The sequence below is a fragment of the Corvus hawaiiensis genome, chromosome 4 (genome assembly GCF_020740725.1).
Source record: "Corvus hawaiiensis isolate bCorHaw1 chromosome 4, bCorHaw1.pri.cur, whole genome shotgun sequence".
Lineage (NCBI taxonomy): Eukaryota > Metazoa > Chordata > Aves > Passeriformes > Corvidae > Corvus > Corvus hawaiiensis.
The window spans coordinates 31,339,378-31,354,694 of record NC_063216.1 but is presented as its reverse complement, the minus strand read 5'-3'; the positions used below and the strand labels follow the sequence as shown (position 1 = coordinate 31,354,694).

The 15,317-nt window shown below is 44.0% G+C and overlaps 1 protein-coding gene across 4 annotated transcripts in view; it reads right to left on the bottom strand.

The window, feature by feature from the left end:
• Window positions 1-15,317, bottom strand: part of GRIN2B (glutamate ionotropic receptor NMDA type subunit 2B) — a 223,975-nt gene that overhangs the window by 8,783 nt on the left and 199,875 nt on the right. For all 4 annotated transcript variants that reach the window (XM_048300227.1, XM_048300225.1, XM_048300224.1 and 1 more), the window contains exon 11: window positions 489-649. In XM_048300227.1, coding sequence (XP_048156184.1) covers window positions 489-649 — 161 coding nt within the window. The remainder of the gene's footprint in view (window positions 1-488; window positions 650-15,317) is intronic.

Sequence of the window (15,317 nt, the reverse complement as noted above, 5' to 3'; positions counted from 1 at the left end):
CACTGGGGTGGGATTAGTCTGACAGCTTCCTGATTAGCATAATCTTTTAAACACAGAAGGAGAGAAAACAAAGGAATTTCCAGATGACAGTATAAATGCTCCGCAAAAAACTTTGTCCACAGAGATCCGTGAGCTTTTCTTCTGTATGCATAAAAACCCATCAGCATGAAACATCTTGATGAAGCAAGGTCTTTGGGACCAATACACACATGGATTATGTACACAGGGATACAGTAGATGCTCTTTTTTTTTTTTTTTTTATTCTTATAAACACAGCAAAACCAGAAACTCTTATAGAGATGGCAATAGAAAAACCTGGTAAAAAGAACCACAGAGTTACTCTCCTGTGCTACTGTGCTATGTGTGGTCTTACTATACTTTTAACCATGGAATGATAATAGAGGCTAATTTTTCAAACCTTAAAAATAAAATTTTCCAGACAAGCATGCAAAAAGTCTGTGGTAAAGGAGCATGTAAGAAAGACTTACCCAGTCTTCAGTGAGAACAGGGCGTCGTCCACCCCCCTCTGATTGAACTTCACCATGTAGCTGTGCATTTCAGGGTAGTTGTTGCGAATGTTCCTTTCTGTGCTGCCATTGGGAACTGTCCCGAAGCGGAAAGGGGGTGAGAAGTCATTTGGTTTCTGGAACTGAAGAGACAGAAAAAGGAACAATTCTCACAATCTTTCAGATTGAAGCAGTCATCTGGTTGGGAGAATATCGGAAGGTAGTTCTGATTTTATTTTACTATCATGTAGAAAACATAATTGAGAAGACATTATATTTCAGTGTTTTCAAACATCAACATTTCAAATATCTCCTGTTAATGCCTAAGAAGTAAATCTGAGCAAGCTGTTCTTTTTGTCTACTCTGGATTAAGTGCATGAAATAGTCAGTGATCAGAGATTAAATAGGAGGTTAGATAAAAGGAGAAAGGAAAGGGAAAATGTAACAGTGGTGCTGGAACACTGTCAAGAAAAGGTTTAAAATAAAGTCTATGTGATGTGCTTTTTATCCACAAACTGTCATTTAGTTCCTAAGAAGTATCTTTTTCAGCTCTGCGGATGCCTTTGCACTTCCTAGTTCTGACAGAAGTAGAAAAGTAATTAATAAGGAGAGATGCCTCTCAGCACACCTCACATCCACTTCACCAAACGCATGATCAGCTTTCAAAGTTTTGGGCAAATGTCCCAAATGAAATGCTGTTAGTGGCTGCAAGTTACTAGTAACATTTGATGCCCGGAACAGAGCTGGCAGAACACTCCAAAGCTTTTGCCGCTCACAAGAAATACATTCATCATAACATTCCCCCACGGCTGCAAGACTGTGAGATTTTATATGCCACTTGCTTAACTCAAGTCATAATCAATGCTCTCTGGGATTTTATGAGCAGTAAAATTTAGACTGTCAATTATCAAGACTGCTTAAAACCCCTAGAACCAGTAGATGAGAAGGAGCACAGAATTGCAAACCAGGAAGTGAATAAGCAGTAAAGATGCAAAGGTAGATTAAAGGGAAAGAAGCCTCCTCCTCTCAGGATATATCAAGCAGTAGCTTGCCTGGTATTCTTTCTTGACTCCCAACTGTGACTGTGTATTTGCATGATCCTGAGAACCACGCTGACAACATGCTAATGGTCAGACCAAACCCATTTAATGCCAGTAGTTCACCTGGTACATGAATATGTGCAGTCATGCACTGCCACCTTCTACAGGGCTGCAATCTACAGACAGTTCTAGTTTAAAACACATGCAGATGAGCCTTGTTCTTGAGCTCCGCTTAAAGCCATTTGGGAACTTGGTCAACTCAACTGAGGAGGCCAGAGCCCCTAAAGGAGTACATCTCACTCATAACATCTCAGCCATGAGGACAGCTAGAAGCTGTGTGTGGAACGCTCTTCACCTGTTTCTCTGTTCTAGGCAATTCATCTCTCCAGTCTGGATGGCAAGATGAGCTTGAATGTGCATGTGAGTGTGTGAGAGACAACATGTATCCTACTGCTTTAAGCCAGTAAAAAACATCAGGGCTGTTTTTCTGAACTCAGGTTAGTGCATCACCAACAAAACAGAAGTTTCACATGGCATAAAACAGACAATAAGGTGTCTCTTAGAACTTTGTAACACCCTCTACGAATGAAGACAAACTCACATCTATCAAAGACTGTAATGAAAGCAAACTTTGATGGGAGAAAAATCACCGCAGCATGCTAAAATTATTCTTTTTTACTAAGCTGATTAAAGCAGCAGCCTAGGGGACCCATCACAAGGAGGGCACTGCCACGCCAGACACAAAGAAACACAGTCTCTCCCCTGACATGCTAAACCAGGAGATTGCAGCGTGGGCAACCTGCTTTCCCAGAGGCTGCAGAACCCTGCCTTGAAGGCAAACAGGACATTCCCATTCCCACAGAGCCCTCCAACAGAATACAAGCATCAGGCAGGCCTGACCAACATTGGTGTGACTGAGTTTTGGCATGTCCATTTTATACCTCCACCCTCCATTCCCAGTGACACAATCTCTACCTCCATCACAATGTCTACAAACTAGAGTAAGAAGGATTACAAAGTCAGGCAGGGCTGTGGTAAGGGAAACAATCCCAACTCTGAACTATCCTTTGTCCCCACTGTGTTCCAGAGCCCATAATAGCAGCCACGGGAAAAAGGCTCCAGATTCAATTTTTAATCTCCTGGACAATCAATAAATAAATGAAAACATTTCTCTTTTAGGAAATGCCTATTTCTAGCAGCTGGAAAAGCACATTTCTAGAGAAAGAAGTCAGGTTGATGACTTCTACAAATTCACATACTACTCATTCACTTACCAATCCTTACCTCCTGCTCATTCCTCAGTCAGAACAGATCTTCAAATGCAAATTATTCTTCACACACCAACATGCACACACACTTCAGCCATAGCTTGGTGGACAGCAAGACAGGAAACGATATGAAAGGATCCATATGGGACCCACACCAGACAATTTTAGCTTGAGTGCCTAAGAGGAACACAGATCCCCAGCTAACCTGGCTTGATGTTTACAACGCTGAAAGCAACCAATGTCCAGCTGACTCCACAGCCCATGGAGCCAGAGATAAGCAGCTACTTCTCCATATTTGAGAAGTAACAGCAGTACATGCATGCAGCTTTCTGACAGGAGATAGCAGTTCAAAAAGCCCCACATTTGTTTCTTGGCAGTAAGCAGGTGCAGCTCAGTCCAGGCATGGAGGGATCCCCAGTGAGCTCTCCAGCGTCAAAAACTGTTGCATCATTCTAACTACACTAGCTTCTGTCCTACACAGCTCATACTGAGGGAACAAGAAGACATGCAAGCCTTCCCAGAAAGTTCATGGGACAGATGGGAAAGGAGTGTGTTCCCTCCTGGCAACACAGTAGAGGAATGTGTGGAGATGATCCGTAAGGAAGACAGTTAATTGACAGATTGTCAAAGAGTTTAGTAAGGAAAGCCACTTATTTGATTTCTCCCAGGGGCTGGGAGAGTGGGCCTGGATCATAAGTATCATCCCCAGGGAAGCAGAGCTCTTTGGCAGATCAGTCAATAAGGAGTCTGAGACATGATGGAGAAGCTGAGGAACAATACAGGGGCCATTACATGGAGGAAGCCTGTGCAGAGGTAATCTCAATGCTGCAGTAAACATTGACAACATTGTGGAATCAACCACAGATATGGACAGAAAGGCTCAGAATGTAGATCAGTGAGAGAATGGTCCCATTATTTTATGCAAATATTTCTCCTGTCAGAGCCCTGAGTCACAACTACTCCAGGCATCTGCAAAGAGGAGTCCTTTGAGGCTCTGGCAAAAAAAAATGTGGTGATAATAGGGGAAGGGAAGATAAGCAACCACACCAGTTGCTGAGAAAACCCAGCTGTACAGGGTCCACACTTGTAGGAGCCCCGTGTTAATACTTGCCTGTAGCAGGAGACCTGTCCTGCTGCCCAGATCTACCTACCTCAAGGGGTGACTGCCTGTGAGGGAACCAGCAGGGCTCAGCTGCAGTCCTGCACCCAAAAAGCCCCAGGCAGAGGTGTATCCCACTTGCATCCTCCCACTCATTCACCATGGAACCTCTGTTGTGAGATGTTCCCCTTTTATGTACTCAAGGTGATGTGCACATCCTTTCACCCATGAAAGAAGTCCCACTTGCTTCACATCAATTGTGAAGGTGGATGCTAGAGATGGGGGTGGAAAGCAGACACCAAGGATGCCTGAAGGGCTGGAGTAGCTCTGCGATACAAGGTGTCTATGTTCAGAACCCAGTGGCTGCCTGGCTCTTCAACCCCTCAGTCCACCAACTGAAATCACGGAGCACTAAGTGCAAAGCAGACCCCAGCTTTGGAAAAGTAACCTCTCAGAGTCAGAGAGCAGAAATCTTCCTTCTCTGGAGAGCGATAAACACACAGGCTGGGAGCTGTTAGCACATTCAGGGGGGACAGCTCCTTTCCCTCTCCCCTCCACATCTCACCATGAGAGCTGTCGACAGCAGCAGTGAAAGCGGGTTTAAGTGACTCGGCTGGCAGAGCTGTTTCATTAGCAATTTGGAGCCGTGCCGTGCAGAAAGCAGCATTGTTCTCAGATGTTCGAATATCAATCTGCATAATGAAACAGGTGATAGGAGCTCTTCCCATTCATGCAGCAGCAATTGGAGGGGATTCAGAGATGAGGGGAAGGGGTTATGTCTAATTGGCCACAATTAATTTGATGAGAATTTTTTTTTCAATATATTGTCTATCACCAAATGGATCCTACAGAAAAGCACATCTGCACTTATTTATCTGCCTGATGTAGGCCCTGTTTACACTGTAAAGTGTTTGCCAATAGCATTGAAAGCAGTTTCCCAAACTCAGCAAGCTCTCGCAACAAAAAGGCTCTTTTTTATCAGCCAATCTACTTTTACACTGCTTAAAAAAAGCCCAAATCAATCCACTGCTGAATAACGTAATGAGCTGGCAGAACTTGGTGCAAGGGTGGGTGTGTGGGTGCGTGTGTGTAGTGCTTTACAGCTTCTCTGGGAGGGCTCCTTACACTTCATAAGGCCCGGATGCCCAGTTAAAGTTTTCTACCACAGAAAGCTCCACAGCTCTGACCCATCAAACTAAGAGCCACAGATTCAGCTCCTTGGCTAGCTGCAAGTCCAAAAGAGCTTAAGCCCATGCTAGATACTTTGAGTTCACTCCATTTGCCCAGAAGTAAGTGCCAAGATGAGATGCCAAGGGAATTTCACCTTGGGAACATGTCTCTCATATTCCCTGTGTCAAATTTGCCAGCCACCTGAGGGTAGTTTGGACACTCCAGTACACCTAAAATGGCTCTAGACATCTACATTGGCACAAGTGAATCTAGCCACTGGTCCATTTGGCCCTCAGGACAGCTTCTCCCACCAAAAGTACAGGGAGCCAACTGCTATGGGTAGCAGCAAGCCCAAAGTGCCCACCACCCTCTTAATGCATAATCTGTCCACATTGCCCAAATATCCTTGATAGTGTTCTCTTGTTCTGGTTCAGCTGCATATAACTGCAGTCAGCTTGCACCTTTCTTCATTGCCTGAAAATCCAGCCAGGCTTTTTGCACAAGAGCTTCCTTCAGAACCTTAAAAACTGAAGAGTGGGCCAGTGGTTTTCAGGTCTAACTGTGAGGTAGCTCTATGCCTATACCTAAGTCCTGATAGGCTACACACGTCCACAGCAGCATGTCTTGCCCTAGTTGCCTTCTGTGTCCTCTGTTTCAGCCAGGAAATGAATTCCTTCACAGATAATGGATGACTCTCAAAGAGAAGCAGCTTGCTCTTTTCATATCCCCAAAATATACAATTTTTGTCCTCAAGCTGCACCACGAATAATGCCACAGAATCACAAACCTGAATTTGACCCTGAGAAGATGTCTCTTCAACCTCTGTCTCTCTGGTGAGTCTCTCCTGGACATCAGCATTCCTGACAACTCTTAATCCAGTCCACTGTGGAAGATGGCTGGTGCTAGAGACTCCTCCATTCCCTGGACAATCCCCACCACAGCTTTACTACTGGAAAGTTCTTCCAAGTATCTGAACTAAAGCCTTCCAGCTGCAATACAACTGCAATATTTTCTGTTATCTTGTCCATGGACAGGGAAATCCAAATAGTTTCTTCTTCTCTGAAGGTGCATTTTATGTTTTTGAAGACCGTTGTGCTGCTTCTTCTCCATGTTCTTTGGCTGCAGCTAGAGAAGCCCAGTTTCTTTAGTCTTCCTTTGCAAGCTGTATTACATGGACCTGCAAGCCCTTCTTGCTGCTGTCCTTTGGCTGTATCCTGTAGGTCTTTCCTTGACTTACCTTTGGTTGGTGAACATGCTCTCCACCATATCAAGAACAATCCGATCAAGACACAAAGATGCTGAGAGAATATTATACTAAAAAAGCTTGCAGTAAGGCAACAAAAACAATGCTAGTGAGAGTTCATGCTCATTATCACTCTTCTCAGGATCTCTCTATATTATATTGTGTTCTGTCTATCCTTCATTTTCAGCTTGCAAGTTCTTCAAAGCTGTACCTCTGTCCTGATCTGCATTCAGGTAGTTTGTTTCTGGAATGTCAATCATCACTGCCAGCACCATCTTCAGGACTTTTACTATATTCTTTTCTTTATGCAGCTTGATTGTGCACATAGGCACATCCACAAACCCGTGCCCCCAGTCACCTGCCCTGGTAGAGGAAGTGCTCTACAGTTTTTGAGCATGGAACTTGGAACTGTTGGTGGCATGGTGCTGTAGGCACTTTAAAATTGACAAAATTGCATCCCAGCTAGGAGTGTGCCAGCTGTGCCAGCCCAGCAACACAGGCAGAAAATCATACTGCAAACCTAAATCATAGCACTGGTACAAGTCTGTGAGGAGAGCAGACTAAAGTGACTGTGCTGCTCATTCTCTATTATTAATGACTCTCTCGTACAGATACTTCTTGAGATTCATTCCTAAAGCATTCCTCTCCCCTCTGCACAGTCATGTAGTTTTGACATTACAGACATTTTTTATTTTCAAGGTGGAACTCACAGCCATTTCTAAGTGACTATAAGTTTTCAGATCATCCTTTTGCCCTAGCTCTTTTTTAGTTCCCTCCTGCATTCCCTCACAATAACATTCTCTGCCTCCTCGGCAGTGGCTGGGACTGCTCACAGCTCTGAATCCAGTTGCCACATCCAACTCTTCCTGATTGTGGACCAGTTGCAGAAATCAACACTAAGACTGCAGTGGTGAAACCCCAGTTTCTTGTCTTCACGAGTCAAACAATACATGTCTTGATTTATAAACAAACGAAAAAAAGGAAGTTTTTAAAAAAGGGACCGAACAGCACCACATCCACTATATCAGTTTAGGGAGGGCATAAAATTACCTTGTGCTCCCTCAGACTTTGACTTTGTGGTTTATCTTATTATTCAGTACCCAGTGATGTTTCAAATTCTCTGTCTTGCTTTGCATAGCGCTTTCACCCATGAATTGCTCTAGATTAAGTCCAAGAAAGGAGTTATCAGTTAGTGCAACTGACTGCAGCAAAGTTGGCAAAGAATTCGATTAAAGTCCCTTTTAAAGGAAGATGTAGTGTGGGCCAGACTCACAAACAAGAAAGAAAAATATCTATGAATGTCTATTGGTGAAATATGGACATGTGCAGGTCAGGGAAGGGAACAGAGCAACCTAGTGACAATGCAGAGGTGGGGGGGGGGGCAGGTGAAAGCAAAAGAAAGGAGTTCAAATATAGCAACTTTAAAAATAGTTGTCCTTGCAAAATAACTGAGATGAAAGCAGAGATCCAATTGGTGGAAGAAGCCTCCATGACATGCGGTTATTGCCAGAGCAATGCACACAGTAGGACTGTGCAGGCTCTTTACGAGCTGGGTTGCAATGTACAGGACTACTCTGTGCTGCTTCTGCACAGAGCAGGAGACTGAAAACCTTGGGCAGTGCAGCGTCACCCCAAACAGATGGCATGCCAGGGATTCCCCATCTTCCACAAACACACCTACCTGTGCCTGCTGCTGCCACACTGCCTTTATGCTGACCCAAGCATTACCGATACACCAGACCTGAGGGGCCACTTCAGGATCAGACCATCACCTACAGAGTCCACCCACCACCAGAACACCAGGCTTCTTCTGGGTCGGCCAAGTGCGTGGGCATTATACAGGTTCTGTGCAGTTTCTCCACCCAACAGGTGAAGAAAAATATTAAATATTCTTCAGGACACATAGTATATGGCAGTATATAGGCTTCAAGTCAAGGTGTCCCTCAAGCTTGACCAGAAGACATCTGTAGTGGAATCACTGAGCTTCACCAGTCAGAGCCAAAAGCTCCTTGCACAGCTCAAGTGTTAGTATGTATGATATCAGAACACCCCAGTCACATCTGTTGCAATGAAGGGGGCTACGAAATCATAGCTACAGTACACTTAACTTTTGGTTGCACGCATGTAGAGGATGGAGATCATCTGTTTATCCAGCATCAAATTGTGCCATGTATTTCATTCTTGAAAGTCAGCTTCCTTGGAAGCTAAATGCAGTGGGAAAAAGGGTACCTACTGAATGATCCCAGGCAAACACAAAACAGAAATCAGTGAGGCAGAAAGATGCCAGTTACTACACTCATGTTAATATCATTAGAAGTGTAGATGTTCATTCAGAGGGAGAAAATTAACTGATTAAAAAGACCTTGAGATGAGAGGTGGCAGCTAACTACAGAGGAATTTGAAATCTGCTTTGTTTGCACATGAGACAGCTGGTTAACAAATTATAATACACTCTGAGAAATTCAGAGGATGTAGTTTGGTGGGGGAGCAATTCCATTTTTCACCCATTTTCACTAACAAAGGAAGGTCACATCCTCCTGTCTTCTGAGTAGTAACAGTAGCCAACCTACTTTTATGTGGGTACTATCCACTGGGCAGCAGGGTGAAACCCGGTGCAAAGCCTGGCAAACCTCCAAAAGACTTTACAGGGGCCAGAATTTTCATCCAAGTAATTATAAAAGCTTAGCAATCACATTAGTGCAATTTCTTAAGCATGTCTGTAGGGCAGGGAGGCAAAGCAAGAAAGCAGGGCACTTCAGACAGGGCAGCTGGATCATTCTAGCACCTTCCCAGAGCTGGGAGATAATGCCTTCCTTTAACCTTCTGAGGAAAGCTGCCTCCCACCTGCAAGTGAAAGACAGGAGAGAAATGAAAACCATATCACTCCCACATGACTCCTGGGGCACTGAGCTATGCCTTCAGTAAACAAGTCTACTGGGCCACTGAGATTTAGGGGAAGTTTGACCTTGAGTAGCCCAAGGCCTGGGAGAAGCAGGGCTTCTTTCCCTGCAGTGAAGTAAAAATGCCTGGAAAGATACAACCTGCCAAATATTTATCAAGTGTATGGATGTACATATAACTCTAAATGTCATGGTCACTAGGCATCAGCAATGAAAATGTGGGGGCACAGCTGTTGTGGGTTTTTTGAATCCTGTAGATCTCATACTCCCAGCCCTTGCCCACCAGTAATTCAGCCCTGATCATTCAGTTGAAGGAGGCCAGCTCTCATCTCCCAGGCTGCCAAATTTTGGTGGCAGGGCCATTGTCTTTTATTTGACTGCAAAGTGCCAAGTACATTTATGGCACCATATAAATAATAAATAAAAATATTCATTGTTTCCCTCTCTGCTGACTTATACTGACGTGAGAAGCAGGACAATCCTTTGCTTCCCTCTTTCTTTCTCCCCCTTACGTAATTCTCCAAAGACAGCTTTTTCCAGACTGCCAAGAAATTAGCACAGAAGCAACCAAATTTAACCACTACCTCCAAAGGGGGATAGGTCCAAGAGCTGGTAAAAAGGAAGATGAAAAGAAAGGGTCACTGGTGGACATGGCCTGGAAAGGCCAGGGCATTGTGGAGGGGGAATGCAAAAGCTGCAAGGTCAGGACTTTGCCACGGCCTCATCACCAAAGTCCCTCATCCAGTGACTCTCACCCACGCCTCCAACAAAGCCCAGGGGTTTGCATTTCTTCCTTTCCAGAAAGGATGAATTAAGCCTACAGTCTGACTCTGAGTATCCCCTCCCCTTGCATCTTACCTGCTTAAGTTCCCAACTAAACTGCATTTTAACCAGCAACAATCCTGAATAGTCCCATTACAGGTTTTTACTCTCATTAATTCATAGAATGGGGTGGAAGGGACCTTAAAGATCATCTAATCCCAATCCTCACACCATGGTCAGGGACACCTCTCACTAGACCAGTTGCTCAGAGCCCCATCCAACCTTGCCTTGAACAGTTCCAGGGATGAGGCATCCACAACTTCTCTGGGCACTGGTTCCAGTGCCTCACCACCATCATGCAGAAGAATTTTTTTCCTAATACATAATTTAAACCTATTCTCTTTCAGTTTGAAGCCCTTAGCCCTTGTCCTGTCATTACATGCTCTTGTTAAAAAGTCTCTCTCCACCTCTTTTGTAGGTTTCCCTTCAGGTACTGGAAGGCCACAATTAGGTCACCCTAAAGACTTCCGTTTTCCAGGCTGAACAATCCCAATTCTCTCAGCCTTTCCTTGTAAGGAGAGGTGCTCCATCCTTTTAAGCATTTTGGTGGCCTCCTCTGGACTCACTCTAGCAGGTCCATCTCCTTTTTGTTCAGAAGACAACACCCCAGAGCTGGATGCAGCACTGCAGGTGGGGTCTCAGCAGAGCAGAAGGGCAGAATCCCCTCCCTCACCCTGCTGTCCAGCTGCTTTGGATGCAGCCCAGGATACAATTGGCTTTCTGGGCTGTGAATTCACATTACTGGGTCATGTCCAGCCCCTCACCCACCAGAACCCCCAAGTCCTTCTCAGCCGGGCTGCTCTTGATTCTTTCATCCCTCAGCCTGTGTTGATCCCAGGGAAGTCCCTCCAGATGAACGGAAAAAGAGAATCCTGGGAGACCAAGTGAAGGCTAAAGCACACTGCAGCTTCCTTGCCACTCTGACTGTAGAGTACTGATCTTAAGAAAAAGAGGGAGAATGACAAAGAAAGTAAGACTGAAGGGGGGGGGGGTGGGAAACATGTTTGAAAACCCACTGATTTTAAACATTTATAGTCTTAAAAACTACCAAATCAGATTTTAGCACACAGGCACAGAGGTTTGTTCCAAAGATCTCAGAAAGCAAAAAAATCATCCCAATACAAAGACTGGAGAATGTCTAAACCTAAACACCCATCTGCAACCAGAAAAATTTATCTGAGATCACACTTATGTACACAATATATGTAAGTCACAAGTTAGAAAGATCTATTACTAACTTATCATATGCTGTAACTATTTAATAGCTATTTATTAATATGAAAATTTAGCATAATATGTAATTACACAGAGTACACATGTATTATGTGTGCTTACACATAATATATAGCTACAGTATATAGCATTTGTAAATACTTCATGCTATAGCACCTGATGATTTACAAGGAGATGCAGAGAAATAATCAGATTCCGAGACATAAAATTTCAGACTATCAGAGCTCTGAGTTTTCTACACTTCACTATGAGCCAGTGTTTTTTATATTAAGCACTAGTCAATACCACTATTATTGATAGAGGTCATATTTAAGCAAAAGGCACTGTTCAACTCATTTAAAGGGAGATGTACGCCTAGGAAAGCACTGTGGAAAGAAATTCAACTCTACCCCATGACATAAGGTTTGGAGACTCAAGAACTTCTTTATTTTGGGGATTCTTTTTGTCAAGTAAGGTGCACCAGATTTACGCATTTTGGAAAAGGTTACGATTTATCACAAGAGGACAGAATTGGAAGCGGCATGGTCCTTCTTTTGTCTTCCTAACTCATATCTCCACAAAGTTGTCCTGACAATAAAAATCATACTGCTGTTGAAAGATTGCGTACCTTCTGCCTGTGGACACCACCACATAAAACTTCCTTTGTATCCTGCCAAAATCTGTGGAAGTACCACAAATGTCAGTTAACACTAAATGTTTAATCCTGTGGAAGATTTTTACCGCCCCCAAGCCATCCAGTTAGGCAATCTTCCCCTTACAGAGCTCACAAGGCACAAGACTGACCCCCACTTTTAGTCCTCTTCAAAAATGTCTAGCTGAAGATATCTGCTCTGCATTATGCCCTGGACTTTTCCAGAACAGGTAAGCGTTGTACAAAAGCTGCAAGCTCAGGGAAGCATTTAACTTCAATCATGTGTATAATAGCCCATTGACTTTAATGTCACCACTCATGAGCACAAAGTTAAGCACATGCTTAAGTGTTCTGCATATCTGGGATCCTTGTATAATTTCGATTTAATGTGCTGCAAAGTACAATGTGGGAAATATTTCATTTTTCAGTTTCACAGCCAAGCATTTATTACTGCTGGAAAAGCGCAAATCCTTTTATTTTTGTAGGTTTTTCAGTGAGGCTTTTGCTTTGTATCAACTTGAAATGTTCCATTCACCTCAGATCTACCTAAGTTGTTTTGTCTTCCAATTATCTCCATCTGTCCCTTTCCTTTGTTACCCAAAAAAAAATCTTTTTTCCTCTTTTTTTTTTTTCCCCCTAAATGTAGGTCAATTTTATGAGTAGTGCCTTTAGAAAATGACATGTCAAAATACACCTCAGAAATATCAAAGTATTTTGTATCAAGTATACTAAAATGAGATATTTTGGAAAATATCAGGAATTTCTTCTGCCTTCTTATATTCTCCCCAGATTTTTTTTCAGTAAAAATACTGCCCAGTTTTAACTTCCAAACTTACCTTTTAAAGAAAGGAACAAACTTATATCTATTGAAAAAATAACTGACCTATGCTGTATTTGTCTCAACATTTCATTAACATCTTAAAAAGCAAATAAGTCAAATACGTGTGAAATTTCAGCAATCTATATTAATTTGCAAGCATGCAGAAATCCATTTCTCTTCTTTTCATGTCAATTACAAAATTACCATTTTGATACTTTATTAGCTTCTTTGGCATTTCCAACTAATTTATAGGAAAGGATACTATTTTTTTATTATTATTAACCTACTGCCTTCTAAATCATTTTATTTAAATGCCCTGCTGGCTGTCCACATTTGCTTTTATTCTATTACTACTGTATATGAATGGAAATTACGTATAGCTATTAGATTACTTCACACATTAGTTCATTTTTTATAATCTTTCCTGTATTTATTGCCTTCGTTAGACTGAAATACCGCGGGCGCTTGTTTCCCTAATGTGTCTGAAGCTCTCCCACTAATGGAAATTGGGTTATATCTTCTGATTACACTCAGATGAAATCCAGACCCGGGAGCTGACTGCAGTATTCTGCGACAGGCCCTCTTACCACTGGGGCTTCCACAGGGGTCAGGGCAGCAGCAGCCCCCCACATGGATCCTGGATGGATGCAGCCCAGCAGCACACGCAAAGATGCTCCAGATGGGCTTGCTGGGAGCTGACACGGCCATCATGGCACTGCCCCTTCCAGGACCACCTCCAGCCCCTCTGCTGTACAAGGTGGACAGGTGGAGGCAGAAGGTGCTGCTTCGGCACCTGTGCAGGAGGAAAGTGGTTCACCATGCCACAAGCACAGGGAGATGGAAAGGAGATGCTGTCAAGAGCAAGACTTTTCCTGCAGAACTCACAGGGCCAATGCTGCTCTCAGGCAGCAGCAGGTTTCTCCTCCCTCAAACTGCCCACAGCTGCCCCAGAGTTAAGAGCTAAAGCTTGATGTATGATTTAGCAGCTCCAAAGGTTAACATGGGGGAACTAACAGCCATCATGAGGTGGGTTCTTGCATCAGCTCTGGCACCTGTTTTGAGCCAGCTGTGCCCAAAGGGTGGCATTCTGCAAGGTGAGCATCACCTGGGACAGAGAGAGAGTGGCAGAGGTCACTAAGTGCATACAGGGGGCCTCCAGACACCCTCAGTTCAACCTGGTACCCTGGCACAGAGGCATCCAATCCAGCCCAGTTTAGACAGACCTGCTCAGGCATCCACACAAGCACAGTGGGGACATGACGTTAGTCATTGTCTTGCATGCCATTAGGAAGTAAATGCTGGGGCACAGCCAAGACACCATCCAAGTCCTGAGGCATCTGGAACATTTCAGTCTGTTTTGCTGGGGAAGCGGCATGTCGGCAGCTGTAGGCACCTCTTGGAGTGGTTCTTCCCAGGCAAGAAGAGGGTCCAAGGAGACCCTCAGAGTAGCTGTTGCAGAATGTAGCCAGCCTGACCTTGACAAGTGCACCCCAGCCAGGCACAGTAATGGATTTTGTGAGTGCATCTGGCATTTTGGCTGCTCTACAGTGTCAGTGGGACACCTTCCCCAGGTACTGTCGTACTACAGAGACATTTGCAAGCAGATCTGGGTCTAGGCAAGTAGGAACAATATCCTTTTAAACAACTGTCACTTTGCCTGTCGGCTTGGATTACATCCTCTGCTAAGCCCTTGTGCTGGACACAGATGCCCTTACCAGCTGATGGAAAAGGCCCGGAGACATCTGCCTCACTTTTGCTCTGGACACCAGATCATACATTGGAGATAAAAAAGACTGGAAGCAACAATCTTTCCTCCTGGAAAACGGTCTTTCCCACCTGGTTTTGAACAGTGACTGCCTCTTTTGAAAGTCTGAACTGGCTTTAAGCAGGCAAGAGAAGGGAGGTAGAGCACAGCACACCTCCATGTGCCCTGGATGTGGCCGTGCCCTTCATCCTGGCCAATTGGTGCATTGAGAGGATGAATGAGTTACAAGCAGCGTGCAGGTTTTGGAAAAGGGAAAAGATGAGATTCAGAGGAGTGAATTCATCCCAAACCAGGGGATCTTGAAGCAGTGTGACAAGTGTCTGGATGACTGCTCCCAAAGCCTGCAGGGTCTTTTGCATATTCAGAGAGTAAAATCCATAAGCCCAGTAGATCAAACTCATTCACTCACATCTTTTGGATAAAGTTAGTCCCACCTGTCTTTATGGTCCAAAGGCAGCTGTTGGCCTTCAGTTTCTCTAGCCAATTTTCATTTGATTCCAGATGCTCTGGTAGATTGTCATCTTACCCAAATATTGTACTTGCACTAGCAGCTATGTTTGAGGCATACCACAATTCTCTACGTACTGTGGCCTTTCTCTTCCCCCAGGGAAAAAAAGCACATATGCTTTAGCATAGCAAAAGTAAATACAGGTATGTTGGCAGAGAAAAGTAGAAGAAAATGGCCTCAATCCAATACACACAGGTGGCCCTACAGTGAAATCAACTAAAATAGGCCCAGAAATTTGTATCCAAAGGCTCTGTGAAGCTCTGGGAGTCACTGCTTTCAAATGATATTTCATGCACATATCTCCGCAGGTAT